General features: G+C 53.0%; 1 protein-coding gene across 10 annotated transcripts in view; it reads right to left on the bottom strand.

Annotated features, from left to right (window-relative positions):
• Ndae1 (Na[+]-driven anion exchanger 1) overlaps nt 1-17,936 on the bottom strand; it is a 255,774-nt gene that overhangs the window by 100,295 nt on the left and 137,543 nt on the right. The window contains exon 1 of one of the 10 annotated variants that reach the window (XM_050189586.3): nt 11,644-13,158. The exons of the other annotated variants lie outside the window; for them this stretch is intronic. Coding sequence (XP_050045543.2) covers nt 11,644-11,669 — 26 coding nt within the window. The 5' untranslated portion in view covers nt 11,670-13,158. Of the gene's footprint in view, nt 1-11,643; nt 13,159-17,936 lie in introns of those variants that run through there. 10 annotated transcript variants of the gene reach the window in all.

Here is a 17,936-nt window from a genome sequence, read left to right as displayed (position 1 = left end):
CCAAGCCCAACGTCACCGGCAAGCGTCAAACAAAGGAAAGAAAGCGAGAGGAAACAGGCGTACGTATGCGTACGCTTGTTTCCTCTCAGCAGCCGCTATACAGCAGATGCAGGAGGAAAGTTTATGAAAGAAGTCGTGATCTATAGGGCGTGTGAGTTGAGCGCAGCAGAACGTGCGATTGTCAAGCCTTTTTAGGACGCCTCGAAGGAATTCCGATTGCAAAGCAAGATCAAATGTGACGAGGGCTGTACAGCGATGTGCGTATGCAATGTATGCGTCGGTGCCGTTAGGGGTGTTTGCAAGTGGTGCGACACTGTGTCTCCTTGGGACGTCGAACACCATTAGTGGACAACGATCAAGTTGTAGGAGGCGCAAAAGGAAGCAAAATGCTTCTCATGCCTGATTAGTGCTGCATATGTAGTATGCAGGATTAGTTCAATTCAGTCTAGCCGAACGCAGAAGTAACGCTCCTGATGAACCTTCTTAGGAAAGTCAAAGTAATCCGAGAGAAGCTGGGAGATCACGACTCAAACGCTTGTCACCGATGACGCAAATTCGATTACGCAAGTGGGTGGGAGACATACAACTTTTCCACCGTAATGCACCAAAAAAGAACGCCCAAGCCGATTTCCAGCACAGGGCCAGACATTACAGGACTGGAAATACAATGAGGCGTGATGCACGGTGCCAGACTGAAAAGGAAGAAATGGAAAGCGGCGAACAGTCGACAAAAAAGTACGAAAAACTCAACGTCAACAAGCTTTTTCTTAGCCTCACTGGCTGTATCGTAGCAATGACAGAGAAGAGGTTACACCGGCGCTCGAACAGTCATTGGGGGTCCGCTTTGGTTCCACCGCTCTTCCCAACTGATTAAACTGCGTGCCAGTGACGATGTAACTTCGTGTATAAATTTTGGCAGGATGTTTGGCGCAAGGCTTGCAGCGACTATAACAAAATGACATCCGCGTTAATGGTGTTGTTGGAATCGCACCGCTGGCACGAGTTGATGGGGTCTCGGTGCTGACGCCCGTTATTGCCAATGGGTCGCAAGCCCCAAGGGTAGCGTTGGCCTGGCGGCCTGGGGCACTGGAAGCATTCGAAGGTCCCGGCAAAGCAAGAGAAGACTGGTAACAGAACAACTTGTTTATTCTAACATAGCAAAAGAGCGGCCGGTCAGGTCGACCGAAGTGGAGAGACGGGAGAGCACGTAACTCAACAGTACAAATCGGAGCCTCTCCCCTGGCGTCCGGGGGCAGCTGCTCTTATACTCTCGGCGTCGCGGTCCAAAAGGGAAGGTCACGGGATGAAGGTCACGGGATGAAGGTCACGGGACGGCGCAGCAGGAGCCCACGACGGCGCGAGCGGTTGAGCCGAGAGACCTGCTGAACCGAGTGTAGTGACGCATCGCCAACCCTCACCCACACGACGGCGCGAACAGTTGAGCCGAGAGACGTCCAGGCTCCTCATTCGGGGAACTCCGCTCCCCGGCTGCCGCGCTTTGACAAGCGAGGGCACACACACACACACGCACACACGAAGACACGTGGCACTGAAACACGCCTGGACACGCTTGGCGGGTAGGCGTTGCGGCGGCGTCGAACAGGCCAAAATGTCCGCCGTTTTGAACAAAGCCCCGGCGTCCGTTGCATCCGCGCCGGCATTACCGCGCGTTGTAGGCGAAACGTAACAGACCGCCCCGCCGGGGGAAGGAGATCCCGATGGTCAGGGGACTGCATCCGCTGTCCGGAGGGATGTCGCTCGATGATGCTCATAACCGAAGTTGGGCGTCCTTGGGCGTTTCTTGAGCGCAGCGCACAGAGAAGGCCTCGTTCTCACGTTCAGGTGCACACAGGACACTGCAAAGTGACTTCGGGAGAGTTGACATTTTTGTTCTCGTTTCCGGCAAGCGTTAGAACCACGCCAAAAGTCAACCGCTCAGTCAGCAAGCACGGCACAACCCTCACTAAGCCCTGCCAGGCTCTTTCCCCTTTTATACTGCTGCCTAGTTCCTTACAGTAGTTTAGCAGCACTCAGAACGCGTCCACAAATCGGAAAAATTGCACTAGAAAGCACATCATCACTTTGAAACACTACACAAAAGCAATAGGTTAAAAATCCTGCCTCAGGAAGAAAAACATCAGTAACAAGCAATTTTGAGGCTGATTCCCACGTTAGGGGCTTCGACTTAAGCCATCGGCGTTACCGTTGAGACTCCCCTTTTCGTAACGCACCTCAAAGGAATATTGTTGCAAAGCGAGGCTCCAGCGCAGGAGGCGGCCATTTTTGAGAGAGATGGTCTGCAGCCATTGGAGAGGGCAGTGATCCGTCTCAATGATAAACCTCGAGCCAGCTAGGTAACATGACAATTTCTGAACGGCCCACACGATACACGCACACTCTTTCTCGGTGGTGCTATACGCCTGCTCACGACTCGTCAGCTTACGACTAGCATACAGGACGGGGTGTTCTACTTCTCCATTTTCCCGTTGGCACAGTACAACGCCCATGCCTCGCTCACTAGCATCACACTGAACAACGAACCCTTTTGTGTAGTCGGGCGATCGTAGCACAGGCTGGCTTGTTAGGGCGCTCTTTAGGGCGCTAAAAGCTCTTTCCTTCGTCTCATCCCAGACGACTGTTTGCGGCTCTGTCTTTCTTAGAGCATCCGTCAAGGGAGCCGCGATATCAGAGTACCTGGGGATGTACCTCTGATAGTAGCCGGCGACACCTAAGAACGACCGAATATCGGTCTTCGTGCGCGGTTGCGGGAAGTCTCGCACAGCGGCCACCTTTATTTCAGAGGGGCGGCGTCGACCCCGACCAATCACGTGTCCGAGGTAGACAACCTCGGCCTGTGCTAACTGGCACTTGGGAGCCTTGACTGTCAAGCCCGCATCGCGCAGGCGGGTTAGCACTGCCCGCAAGTGCACCATATGCTCAGGCCAGGATGCGGAGAATATCGCTACGTCGTCTAGATACGGTAAAGCGAATTCTTGCTGTCCCCGCAACACTTTATCCATGAGGCTTGAAAAGCAGTATGGCGCGTTCTTCAAACCAAAACTCAAAACTTTAGGACGGAATGTCCCCATTGGTGAAATGAACGCCGCATACCTACTAGCCTCTTCTGTAAGTGGAACCTGCCAATAACCCCTGACAAGATCTAGGGTGGAAATAAACTGAGCGCTACTCACTCTCTCAAGGCGCTCCTCGATGTTAGGGATCGGATAAATTTGATCCTTAGTGATGGAATTAAGCCTGCGGTAGTCGACGCAAGGACGAGGTTCCTTGCCCGGTACCTCAACTAAAATCAAAGGGGAGGTATAATCACTCTCACCCGCTTCAATAACACCGAGCTGTAGCATTTTCTTCACCTCAGCCTCCATAATATCGCTCTGGCGGGGTGACACCCGGTACGCCTTGGATCGTACTGGCTCTGGGGAGGTAAGTTCTATGTCATGAGTAAGGACAGAAGTCCTACCAGGCCTCTCAGAGAACAGACCTTGAAACTCTTGTAAGAGCTGGTGTAGTTCGGTTTTCTGCTCAGGCGACAGCGATGCTTTACTTATTAAGTCACTAATGACTTGATCGGTGTCTTTCCTGTTCGTCACTGAGCCTAGTCCCGGAAGCTCGACCGGAAGCTCTTCGGGCACGTTTACCATCATGCACACCACTGCTTCCCGTTGCTTATAGGGTTTGAGCAGATTACAGTGGTAAACTTGCTGTGCTTTCCGCTTTCCTGGCAGACTCACCACGTAGTTAACGTCCGACAGTTTTTGAACAATCCGTGCTGGGCCCTCCCACTGCACGTCGAGTTTGTTCTTTAGCGATGTGCGCAATATCATGACCTCATCGCCCACCTCAAAACGACGGGCCCTGGCTGTCCGATCATAATAAACCTTGGCCCTCTGCTGGGCCTCTGCCATTGCTTCACCTGACAACTCCTGTGCCCTTCTTAAGCGTTCGAGGAGCTTAAGCACGTACTCTACCACGACTGGGTCGTCGCCCCTGCCTTCCCATGACTCTCGAAGCATGCGAAGCGGAGATCGCAGCGAGCGACCGTACACCAGCTCAGCTGGCGAAAACCCCGTAGCCGCATGCGGCGCGGTTCTTAAAGCAAACATCACTCCAGGCAGACACAGCTCCCAGTCAGTTTGATGTTCAAAACACAATGCTCTCAACACGCGCTTCATGACGGAGTGGAGCTTCTCCACGGAATTCGACTGGGGGTGGTGCACTGAGCTGTGTAACAGCCTTACCCCGCACCTTTCGAGAAAGGCTGTCGTCAAAGCGCTAGTAAACACTGTACCCTGATCTGACTGGATTTCAGCAGGAAAACCAACTCGCGCAAATATGGACAGTAGTGCATTGACTATCTCAACTGAGCTGAGTTCTTTAAGCGGCACTGCTTCAGGGAACTTTGTCGCTGGGCAGATCACAGTCAAAATGTGTCGGTACCCCGTGGCTGTTACCGGCAGAGGTCCCACAGTATCAATAACGAGCCGTCTAAAAGGCTCCGTAATGATAGGTACCAACTTCAACGGCGCCCTCGATTTGTCCCCTGGCTTTCCCACCCGCTGACAGGTGTCGCATGTCTTCACAAAGTGGTCTGCGTCCCGAAAACACCCTGGCCAATAGTACTCCTGCAAGAGACGGTCCTTAGTTTTCTTAACTCCTAGGTGTCCGGACCACGAACCCCCATGCGACAAGCGCAACAGATCCTGACGATAGCATTGAGGCACGATCAGCTGATCGAACTCCACTCCCCTGCGGTCTAGATACTTCCGGTACAGGACCCCACCTCTTTCCACAAAGCGAGCATTTTTCTTGGCGATACCTTCCTTGATAATGCAGCGTATGTTTTCTAGGCTGCCATCCTTCTTTTGCTCGGTTATCAAAGCCGACCGGCTGACTTTTAGCAACCTGTTAAGTCCGTCTGACGTAGGCGCGATGAGCAAATCTGGAGACAGCTCTTCTAACTTTCCCGTGTCGGGAATTTCCTCTCCAGTATCTGCTGCCTTTAACGCTACAGGCTCAATTTTATTCAGTTCGGGCGTGCTCTGAATACCAGCTTGCTGCGCCTCTGACCCTTTTTCATCGTTCAACAACGTCGGCCCCGCAACTACCGCCTTTGCAGCGAGCTCCCGAACCTTCGATCTGGTTAAGGCCTGAACGCTAGCCTCACCAAACAAAAGCCCCTTCTCGCGCAGGAGGTGATCGGACCTGTTCGAAAATAGGTACGGGTACTGGAGGGGCAGCATAGATGACACTGCGGCCTCCGTCTCAAGTGCTCCGAAAGGTCCTTCAATAAGCACTTTTGCTACCGGCAGACACACACTATGAGCTTCCACTGCTTGCTTGATCCATGCGCACTCGCCCGTGAACATATCGGGTTCTACGTAAGAGGGGTGAACGACATCCATCGTAGCTGCGGAATCGCGAAGCACTCGGCACTCTTTCCCGTTCACGAGGAGGTCTCGCATGTAAGGCTCGAGAAGCTTCATGTTCTCGTCAGTGCTGCATATAGACAAAAACACGACTTGTGTTTTTGTTTCTGGACACTGCGCCGAAAAGTGACCCGGCTTCTGGCACGTATAACACACGCGCGCTTGCCTCGTCTCGAACCGCTTTCTGCGTTCGGCTTCGGTTGCCGCCGTCTCCTTACGTTCGGTCGGCCTGCTTTCACTCGCATCCGCACTACGTGTATCCCCCTTTGCTCTCATGGGTGTGAACTTCGGCCTCTCAAACTTGGAGCCAAATTCACCCTTTTGACCGTCCTTAGCTCCACGAGCCCGACGCGTCACAAACTCCTCGGCTAACTCAGCGGCTCTAGCCACCGTACTAACGTCTGGCCTATCCAAGACCCAGTACCGCACGTTCTCAGGTAACCGACTATAAAACTGTTCTAGCCCGAAACACTGCAGAACTTTCTCGTGGTCACCAAACGCTTTCTCTTCTTTGAGCCACTCCTGCATGTTTGACATTAGCCTGTAGGCAAACTCTGTATACGACTCACTTCTGCCTTTCTCATTTTCCCGGAACTTCCGACGGAACGCCTCCGCTGACAGCCGGTACTTTTTTAGCAGACTCGATTTCACTTTGTCGAAATCCTCTGCCTCCTCTCTCTCCAAGCGAGCGACTACGTCGGCCGCCTCGCCGGGTAGCAAAGTGAGCAAGCGCTGTGGCCACGTTTCCCGAGAGAACCCCTGCTTCTCGCACGTTCGCTCAAAGTTAACCAGGAACAAACCAATGTCCTCTCCAAGCTTAAACGGCCGCATCAGGTCAGTCATTTTGAACAATACTCGTTCTCCTGCACCGTGTGCCTGACTTCCATTACGAGCGCGTTCCATCTCTAACTCGAGACGCTTCATTTCCAAAGCGTGTTGACGGTCGCGCTCTCTTTCTTTCTCTTGTTGCTCTCGTTCTATCTGTTCTTTACGTTCGCGCTCATCTTTCTCTTTCTGTTCTTTAAGTTCACGCTCCTGTCTTTTTGCCGTCTCCCTCTCCTCAATGGTCTCAAGGCATTCCGACAGCTCGTCATCCTCAGCTTCTAACTCAAGAATAGCCCTTAGCAGTTCTGGTTTTCTGAGTTTGTCTGAGACATCCAGACCCAACTCTCTCGCAAGCTCCAGCAATTTCGGTTTGCGCAACGACTTCAAATCCATGGCTGCTCTGAATGCTGCTTTCTCTACTGCCTACTATTGTCTTGCCGCAAACTAACCCGGCAGCAACGACAACCCCAATTACCAGCTCTGTTTCTAACACTAACAAAAGCCTGGCAAAACTCAGAAGAAGAAAGTCCCGCACTCACCAAACCTCGCAGCCAAGAATTCAGCGCAGTCGTTCCGCTGCAGGCAACCAGTCATCACACAGGGCTCGTTGCACTGCTCCCGGATGGTCGTTGAGCTGCTCAGCATACAGTCAACCGCATCTCTTCGCTGCTGGCCTCCGTTGTCGCGATCTCACCGCTGGCAACCAGATGTTGGAATCGCACCGCTGGCACGAGTTGATGGGGTCTCGGTGCTGACGCCCGTTATTGCCAATGGGTCGCAAGCCCCAAGGGTAGCGTTGGCCTGGCGGCCTGGGGCACTGGAAGCATTCGAAGGTCCCGGCAAAGCAAGAGAAGACTGGTAACAGAACAACTTGTTTATTCTAACATAGCAAAAGAGCGGCCGGTCAGGTCGACCGAAGTGGAGAGACGGGAGAGCACGTAACTCAACAGTACAAATCGGAGCCTCTCCCCTGGCGTCCGGGGGCAGCTGCTCTTATACTCTCGGCGTCGCGGTCCAAAAGGGAAGGTCACGGGATGAAGGTCACGGGATGAAGGTCACGGGACGGCGCAGCAGGAGCCCACGACGGCGCGAGCGGTTGAGCCGAGAGACCTGCTGAACCGAGTGTAGTGACGCATCGCCAACCCTCACCCACACGACGGCGCGAACAGTTGAGCCGAGAGACGTCCAGGCTCCTCATTCGGGGAACTCCGCTCCCCGGCTGCCGCGCTTTGACAAGCGAGGGCACACACACACACACGCACACACGAAGACACGTGGCACTGAAACACGCCTGGACACGCTTGGCGGGTAGGCGTTGCGGCGGCGTCGAACAGGCCAAAATGTCCGCCGTTTTGAACAAAGCCCCGGCGTCCGTTGCATCCGCGCCGGCATTACCGCGCGTTGTAGGCGAAACGTAACAGTGTCAAAACGCGGCCGCTAGCGTCTTGATCCACATGTGAAATCGATCTCCGCAGCATCTTATCTACGCTTGGTGCAGCGATGCGAAGAATTAATAGTTAATTATTTATACCTCAGTACATATAATACATCATAGAGGGGCCGCATGGGCTGTAATCAACTATACAAACAAGAAAGAATGGCAAACTAGCACAGGAGCACAGAAGGGGCAAATAAACAACTTTATCAAACAGTTACTTCGCAAGTGGAATAAAGCATCACCTGTGCACAACAAAACAAAACAATACGAGAAACTGATCATATGAGCGTACGAAAACAAAAATGGCACGCTACGAATCAGGGGCCGAATTGACAAAGCGTTTCGTTTGTAGATGCTTTGCCACTGGTCGGCCGCCTACGTCAATACTATCCCCAGCATCAGGATTGGCTGGAATTTTAACGACAAGTATACAGCGTAGAAGATTCTTGTACGGGCGCAGATTACGTTGACGACGGGGACGTTCTCGGGTCGCATTCGCCCAGAGGCGGCTTTCCACGCTCCAGCACGCAGGCTTTGCTACAAAGCCCAACCGCGTCACCACGCTCCCACGACCAGTGCGTGCGGAGCCATCGAGCGCGCGACGCGTGGCCGGTCGGGCGCCGTCGCTGGGCGCGGTCGCCGACGAGAGCGCGCGAGATCGGCCGTTCGCCTCGTTCGGCTGCGCGCATAAAGAGAACCACGCGGCGTCCAACCAGAAGGCAGGCGACGCGTCGCCCACACAGTAGATATATATGAGGGCCCACGACCGCGGAAGCGGGACGAGCGAGCGCTTGGTCGAGGACGGCGAGCGCAGGCCTGCCACCTGTGCGTGCAGCTCTTCCGTGGTCGCCCGTCCCGACACGCGAAAAAGGGTGTGCACGATAGAGGGAACGCACGCCCTGGCCCACATCGACAGCGGGAGTGCTAAACACACGCGCATGCACGAGCGACGGAAAGCCCTCACAACGGCAAGGATGTTCCGTGCGTCCTACAGTGTACACGTTCCAAGTGACGCTCGGGTTAGGGGGGCGCTTCATGGAGGGCTAATAAAGCTTCAAGCCCTGCAGCATGTGGTGGCAGTGGCGGGAACGAGGTGTTGCAATAAAAGAATGTAACTGTACGCAGCGTTTTACAGAGTGCAAAGCAAGAAAGACGACACACACAGTTTCGCCATACGGGCGAAGCAATGAATGTGATAGCAACACGTGAGAATATTCCACGAAGTGTAAGACTCGTAACTGTAGTGGCAGTATGAACTGAAGTAAGCGTACGTAAGCTGACTAAGTAGAAACGAGCTGCTGTGGTAGGTATCCTCCGTTTGAATCATGCCATCGGACAATTTCATTTATGTTTATTAATAAAGGCGAAAGTCTTTCTTAGCGAATTTACCACCACTTTTCCGTATCGGGTATGTTTCAATTAAACCTCTTTCGCGGGCCGATCCCGGAGCTTGTGCACAGCCGCGTCAATGAAATCACATCATTTTAAACTTCGAGCTCGGCTACTGTTTCGCGCATATAATATTGAAGCCTGAGAAGGTTTAAGATGAAAGGCATGCACTGGCGGTGTTTCGTTTCATGGCGTTTGTTTGTGGGCTGCCATTCTTAAAAGTCTGAGGAATAATGATGTCAAGAATGTAGGACCCGGTATGAGCCACTTCAGCGATTGAATGGTGTGGCAATATAACCCGCATATACCGCATGTAATATAGCAGGGCGTGACATATAGCGTACATATACCTAAATATATGCGGAACCTCACGGCGACGGCAAGGATTCGCCTGGGGTTTCCTCATAATGGTTATCGCAATACGGCACCATCTTTGACGACGTCGCGATCGATCGAGCCCCGCGAGAGGAACCTTAGTTGGGAGTGTGCGAAGCCCCTACACATGTGGAGCGTACAGAGACCCGCCGAGGTAGATGAATTGCTATGGCGTTTCGCTGCTGAGTACGAGCGCGCGGGTTCGAATCCCGGCCGCATTTCGATGGCGGCGAAGCGCAGGAACGTTCGTGTAATTCGATTTAGGTGCGCGTTAAAGAACCCCAAGTGTTCAAAAATAATCCGGAGCCCGCCACTACGGCGCCCCTCATAACCCGAGTGTTGGTTTGGGACGTAAACCCCATGAATCGAATGGTGGAGCGTACGGACACGCTCCAAAACGCGGCGTAGCCGAACTACATGAGCAGCATTTCCGACCCTGTCACCTGGCGTCGACGAACACACTTGACCGCGCCCTAGTGTACTTCGTGGATGTCAGTCAAAGCTGACAGCAGACGGTATGTACATATTTACTAGGGAAACACCGCGCTTAAACAGGACGGTGCAAAATGGACGCTTGTAGCTGGACGCCACCGCACCAGATGTACGTCTCGAAAATACATTTCCTGCGGTAACCACATACACGTTGGTGCACGCAATCGAGATTGTCGTCCCTACAATGGGATCTGCCCGTACGAGCCTGCAGGCGTATCCTGCGCTACTGGGACAGACCCCCATCGCCATCAATCTCGTCCAAAGGCAAGATTAATGCTCAATGTTTTCGAATGCGGTTGTTTCATACACCGACAAACGTCGTTCAAGGTGGTGGTAAACAAGTTCACAGCGATTTCACTCCTCCTACTTACCCCCTCCCGTTTCTTACTCCCCTAAGAGGTATTCGCCGAACACCGAGTCCCGTCCTCATGATTGCATGAGTGTGGCCGTACAAACAAGCCGAGGAGCTTCGGCATGCACGGACCTGGATTTGTTGCCTGCGTGGTTCGGAGCAGCACTCGAGGTACTGCGCATCGTACATATCTGAGAGCGAGTGTTCAAAGTAACGGTAAACCCTGCGGGCGACCAAGGTTGCGGCTCACAACAAGACGACGTAAAGAAAAAAAAGATGCAATATGGGGGGGGGGGGGGGGGGGGCAAAAACAAACTAACGACAGCACTCAGTCACACTGCCGGTGCTTTGCGCTCCCCTTATCTATAAACTTATCTTGCGGCGGTTTCAAGAGGTCCCGTTCGCGAACAAGAACTCTGACGCACGCGAGCAGATTGGTTTTTCTTTCTCTGTTGTTTTTTTTTTTTTTCTTTATTTACTAGCAGGTAATGACGAACGTGTAGACCTGTCATTAGTTGTAACACAGGGCCGGTCCGGAATCTAACCTCTATTTGACTAAGCATCAGGTGAATGTGCTAAATACTACCGCTGCTGCATGTTTGCCCTGTCGGAAGTTTCCACTAGACGAGCAGCCCTTTCTAAATAAATAAAAGCATTACAATAACTACTTCCACGCTCCTACTGCTGTTTTCCGTTGCATCGACAAACAGAGTAAAAACGAAGGTAGAAAGCGAAAGTGCAACGCACTAAGGCTACATACTGATCGTTTCCTTTAGGTGAATGTTTTTCCTTTGTTGTTTGTTTTTGTTGCTGTTACGGCACGTGAGGCAGCTCTAGCGATGTGCAACAAGCGTCATACGCATATTTCAAATCTCCTTCCTAAACAACCGCAAACCTATATCGCGCACATGATCCGAGACTAAGGATGAGCTGTTTTTTTTTTTTTTTTTTTTAAGGAGCCGTTCCAATTAAATTTTAAAAGACAATCGGATATGAAACAGTGAATATGTACCTGGGGCATGACATGGGGCTACCAGCTCATGGGACCAGTCCTCATAAGCTGCAGCTTTCGCAGGCTACGACTAACCTGACCGTCATCATACTATACTGTATATCCATTGCATACTCTAAGCACGCAAATGTGCCTACGAAAGTGGCCGCGACAGGTATAACGCCTGCTGCAGCCAAAGACGTATGTGCGGTTATCCGCGAGATCGCTTCGTGGACGGTACACGCGACAGCCCATGACAGAGACATCCCGACGCTTACGTCGCGCCTCTCTGCTGCAATGCGGCGATTATACCGCTCTCCACATAATCCGTACGTACATTTTCTGGAGCTGTAGGAACGGCATGGTTGCTGCCTTCGGGCGTCCGCGTCGACTGTGTGGGGCACGCGCAGAGCGGTCGCAGCCAGTCGAAGACGCTCCCGATCTTTGCCGACGAGACTTCGGTGTCTGAAGGCCCGGCGCCCTGGTGGCAGACACGGTGCGATACGGCGCCGAGCCGGGGAGGAACGCGCCGATAAAGGTGTCCGAACCGAGGAGCTTCGTGTACAAGGCGCACGGACTGAGTGCCCTCACGAGAGCAGAAAGGAAAGAATGTTTGCACGCCGACGGCAGAGAGAGCAGTGAAAGGCTGCCGAGCGCCCCTATCTCATAACGCGACGACAAGCTGCAGCCAGTTGAACGTCAGATACACGCACGTCCTTTTTTGTTGTTATTACACAGGCCGAGCCTAGGACAAAGCGGGCACGACGGCTCCTCGCTGTTTTCATATTATACTATACGTGTTGAAAGCGATCATCCACAGCAAAAAACTCACCGACGATTGCGATAACCCTTAATGCAAATTTTGAGCGCAGCTGTTTAGGTGTTTTCAATTCGCGATATACTGTGGCAATGAATTTGATTCTGAAGGACGTGGTGCTCTCGGCGGCGGCGCTGAGCCTCTACTCGGGCATCTCGTGTAGCAGCAGCGGCAGACGAATCATTTCCACCGGTTGCGTCGCTGCTGCGATACTTGAAAGACACGGGACTTTCTGACAAATTGTGACTGTACACTGTGTGACGTAGGACTGTACGGTGAGACTGCGTAAGACTAGGAACGCCTTTGCGGGCTGCGTGACAGTGCCCACAGAAATAGTTCGTGTGTACGTGCGTGTGTGTGTTTATGTTTTCTTTTCCTTTTTTTCTTATCCTTCTTTCTGGCTGACCTATTGCATCCCCTTGCCCCTCCCCCAGTACAGGGTAGCCAACCGGAGATAATCTCTGGTTAACCTCCCTGCCTTTCCTTTGCCTTTCTCTCTCTCTCTCTCTCTCTCTCTCTCTCTCTCTCTCTCTCTCTCTCTCTCTCTCTCTCTCTCTCTCTCTCCACCGGTTGCGTCGCGCAATGTTCAGGAAGAAAGCGTAAACACGCGAAGGCGTGGCTCGCGCGTAGCGCATTCTCTAACAGTGGTGGCGCAGTCAATGTAGCGCACGCGCGTCCACCGGTACCATATATGGTACCGGTGGACGCGCTCCAAGCATGCCTGGTCGCAGCCGTTGAGCCCGGCTAATGCGACACTCCGCTTTCCTCCTCACCACTTCGGCATACTCTCTTCTTCCGCTTTCCTCCTCGCGCTCTTTTCGCTATTGTCGTCTTTCGTCCGCTGTGCTCGTTCGCTCGGTTACGCCGAGTGTCGCCGATGCTCAACGCAGGAACGGGCGCCTAAGAGCTGCACTCTAAAAAACTTGTGGGAGACATGTAAAGGACATCTCGACAACTTCGCTTCGTTAATGTTGCTGCGCTTACACAAGTGGTCACGTATACGTGACCCAAGACTGTCGGCGACCCTACACGAACACCCATGAAAGGCAAGGAAGAACGTGTCGATAAGGGATCGTTACGAGTTTGTCCAGGCATCTCGCATATTTTTTAGAAAGTCTGGTGCACTGTACTGACTACCTCTATAGACAATCTAAAGAAATTACCGTGATACATAAGGAATACCCTAATCTGCTTTTCTGGTCTTGCTGGCACTTCACTTGCATGCGACGGCTAATACAACTATGTCAATGCATGGCACAGTTATGCAGAAAAGTCACAGCGCCTCCAACCTCAAGTCATCAATATAGTTGCAGAGCTGGGCGATTGTATACTTGCAAAGAAAAGATCTACACTCATGTCCCTCATCCTTTAATTCACTGCACTGTATATGTACAATGTCTTTTGACAGCACGTGGACCTAAGGTCCCTTGCTGTCTAATATATGCGGGTTTTCTGCAAAAACCTGTATTTCGGTTTGTGGAAAACAAATAAATCGGAGCAAAAATACTTTTCGAGGATTATGCCCCGTTTCACTTATTGAAGGCTGCGTGATCGTCCTTTTATGCGGCAGGGGGAAGAAAAATAGACAGTCAGCGAAATAATATGCCTGTAATGCTGTGCGCTGGCGCCACTCTAGACGTGGTATGTCAAGACGCTGGCGCTTGGAGGAGCCAACGTTTCGAGTACAATGATACGTAGGGGAAAGCGGGCAGCGATAGCAAAAGTAAACGATATCTACAAATCACACTACAGTACTGCTGATAAGCACGAGAAGCGAACCGGGCACTTCTCGCGGATACCGTCGGCGCGGATACACCTCTGGATTTCGAAGGCGCGGGGCCGCGCACCACGGGCAGGTCAGTGAAACGTTAGCGGTACGCACACGAGGCTGTTCTCCTTGAAGTCACGCTACACACGCGCGTTTCTAAAAGCGAAAACGAAAGGAAAAGCCGAGGAAACCTTGGACGCTCAGCAGCCGCTGTGACGTTTCGGATGTCTCAAATCAAGGGGGAGGCGGGGAGGAGAGAAATAAGCCAGAGACGGCATTTCAAGATCTCGAGAGAGTCGGATCAGCGAAGCGTCGTGGGCGGCAGAATGGGCCAAAAAGGTGCGGAAGGATTCAACCGACCGGTTCTCGATCCCCGAACTCTATAGAAGCGGTGCGTATACATACGAACGGCCCAGGCAGAGAGGCAGCAGGGTTCTGTCGCCCTCAGCAGCGCCGGAAGCGCGCGCGTGGTGCCCTTCGGCTCGAGGTACACACCGATGATATCGGCGCATATATGTGCGTCAGGCTCACTCGGGCGAGAGAGCGCCCCAGCGATCGCTCACGGTCACTCGAATAAAGAGTGCTCGTCTTCGTTGGCGCCGTACAGCTCACAGCGGGACCTCCACAGGCGTCGCCGTGCTTCCAATCTTCGTCGAGCATCGGACGACGCAAGGATGCTGGGGAGCACGGGGCGACCCGTTACGACGGAGCCTGCCGAAGGCTTAGCCCTTTAATTTTCCGCCGCGTTAGGATGGATAATTATACGATACGACGGTTGGCGGGTAAGACAAATCGAACTATTTAGAAGGCGGCTAATGTGCGGCAAAAAAAAAGGCCAAGGTGTAGCGCAGTGAGTTCGGCCAGTTATAGACGTAACACTCGTTGGGGGACAGCAAGGAGCTTCGTTTATCAGCACCCAACCTGGACGCGGTCGTAAACAATAGCAAAGCAGCACGCAGGTGAAGACATAGCACCGTTCCAGTAACACACGCAAATTGGCTATTGACGGTACCACTTGGCTAGGTGGCTATAGCAGGTGGCCTCGTTGTGGCGCCACCTTTTACTAACTAACTAACTAACTAACTAACTAACTAACTAACTAACTAAAGAAGGAAGGCTGCTGCCGCCGAAGTTCTGGCGCTCACCTTTGCGTCTTTCTTGTCTTGTTCTTTTTTTTTTCGATTATACATACGAGACACAAAAGGCTTCAGACAAGATGACAAGAACCAGTGCGAACAGCAAGTGTAACTTTATAACTACCGCAGGTATAAAACGGCATAGCGCTTTCAGAATGCCGGCCAACTGCGACATTCAAGCGGTGCTCCACGCTATACACACGACCTTCTTTCCGTAACCGCGCGTAAAATCACTCGTCGAGACGTTTAGCTCGGTCTATCATTGCTCCCCGTATATCTATACAAGCTGCTGCGCCGAGAAAGCCCGATGCCATTGCTTATAAGCGCGCAGCACGGCCCGATTCGCTCGCGCATCGCCATATCTCGCTCCTTTTTCCAGGGACGCGTCGATTGCGGGCGCCGCGCGCGGCTGCTCGCCTCCGCGCGCATGCGGTGCACGGGGGCCTCGCGGCGCGTCGGATTCGGGGCGCGTCGATACGGGGCGCGCGGAAACTTGACCCACTGATCGGCCGCCCAAGGTCGGGCCTTCCAGCGGGACCAGCTGTGCGCGCGGGACGCCGTGTTTTACGGCATTCCTATCGGCAAGCGTCAGGCGCCCACATCACGCGCCGCGGACGGAGAGGCGAGGCGCGGCGTGCCCGACTGCCGCTGCCTCACGTCGAAAGAGTCACGAATCCTGTGATTGGCATCGGCACGCTTGACAAGAGGGAAAAGTAAAGCGAAAAGAAGGCACTCAATAGCGCGACTCTCTTCGTTGAGCGCTTACGCATATGGCCCATTCAGTCACATGCTCGAGTGCGCGGGCCTATATTTTGGATGTCCTGTTCTAGTACCGGTTGAATTGAATTCTGAGCTTTCTCGTGCCAAACCCGCGATTTGATTATGAGGCAAGCCGTAGTGTGGGACACGGGATTAATTTTGACCACCAAGGGATCTTTAACGTGCTCCCAATTCAACGGACACGGGCGTTTTGCATTTCGCCCCCATCGACATGCGCCGCCGCGCGGACGGGATTTGATTCCGCGACCTCGTGCAGCCGCTAAGCCACCGCGGCGGGTCTTTCTGGTACCAATTACGGGTGCGACACGGACACAGTGAAATCTATGGCATGACCGGCAGTGTATCTTGCCAGCGAGGTGAAGTTGGAGATACGAGCGTACCGTGTGCATTTGGTACTCAATCACAAAGGCCGACCCCAAGCTGCGCGAGACTGACTTGCCGGTCGTGATGACGCAAAAACTCCGTGCGCATTCGCCCCCCCCCCCACCCCCATGCATCTTGTTCTTCTTAGTCCCTCAGAACAAACAGTTGTAGCTGTGACATCGTATCTATTGAAGATCGTCATTTGGAAAAAGATAACCCACTCGTGATCCTCGTGACGTCATGAATCAAAGAAGGATTTCCCTTTATCCAGGGGGTGTTGCGAAAAACGTACTCGTCATATATAGGAGGAGCGGCCGGGAGAGCAATTTCGAAGTTACTGCAAGCGTAAAACTGCTAGCTTCGTTCGTGTGCGCGTCATGAGTCCAATATAATCGTTCTTCTCTCTACTATACTGTGTTTTCTATACATTACACAGCATAGAAATCTGGTGCCAGCGCTCTCTTCGTAGTTGTTTTCACTGACGCGCACAGTGCTAACGCGTGCCAAATTTGGCCCGATGCATGCGAGCTTCGATCGACCACGCCGTGCTAACCGGCGCAAGACGCAAACAGGACGACCGACACGCGGACATTGCACGCGTGCACTGCAACCGCGCGGTAGTCTAGACACGCACAGCATAACGCGACTGTGAGGCGCCTGGACTGCGCCTTCGCTGTTCTATAGTTGGGCAATTAAACTCTCCAGAACCAGGAATGCCGCCGAGGCAAACACGATCATAAAAACCTAAACACCTTTGCATAATGACGTGTTAGAAAAAGAAAGAAAAGTGCGCAAAGTGTTTACTATTTTTCGTCTTATACCTCACGCACGTTCGAAATATACACGTAATGTCCGTTGTGCAACCATAGATTTCGCCCAGCCCTGAAAACGTGCGCGTTCCTCCATATTGCTTGCGAGAACGGACAGTGGGTAATTTGTAAGCGTCAAGTGCCTCGCAGCCCACGTCAGGAGCTTATCAAAGTGCCGCCGGCTGCCTTGCGTTAGTTTGCGAGAATTCCTCCCGTTTATAGCGCATCCTGTTTTCATCGCAGACTGCAAAATGCGGCGAGCCACGCGGTTCGCACAGTAATGCGACCCCCACCCCCTATCTCTCTCTCTCTGCTCCGTCTGTGGTCACCGCGCGTCCTTGCAAAATCCTGCACCTGCCTGCATGGCGCATGCCCGATCGAATTGCGCAATGCTATAACGCAGAAGCGAACAGGTGCCGCCTGGCGCTTGCCACGCGTCGTCCCTTACCGGTAGTCGACGCTGAGGTGATGCGGCGAGACAGGATCCATTGGCATCCAAGAGGTTCCGGCGGCTGCTCCGCGAGACGTGACGAACATAAACAGGGGGAACGCCGGCGCGGGAACACCACCACGAACGTCTTTGTCAACCACACGCTTTTTCTTTTTTTTTTCTCTCTCTACGCAGATTCCAATATCCGTCGACTGCCGATGTCCTACTCGAGGCTCCGTGTTTGCCCTGTACCCCTTCTCTTCGTACTTTTCGTTCGTTCTACCCCTCCTTACACGTCCTAGCCCCGAACCCCGTAAGGACGCCTCGCACAGAGAACGAACCTATAGGGCGAGCGGACTGCACTATATCCCCGGTGTTCGCGTGCAGTCCAAGATGTTCGCTGCCGCTTGAGGCCTGAGGGAGGGGGGGGGGGGGGGTTGCTAGCGAGAACTGAGGACTCCCCCCCCCCCCCCCCTCCATCTACCCCACTTCACGTGACGTCCGAAAACGTCGTCATTCCTTAGAAA

Source organism: Dermacentor andersoni, chromosome 2 (genome assembly GCF_023375885.2).
Source record: "Dermacentor andersoni chromosome 2, qqDerAnde1_hic_scaffold, whole genome shotgun sequence".
Lineage (NCBI taxonomy): Eukaryota > Metazoa > Arthropoda > Arachnida > Ixodida > Ixodidae > Dermacentor > Dermacentor andersoni.
This window is presented reverse-complemented; position numbering and strand designations above follow the sequence as displayed.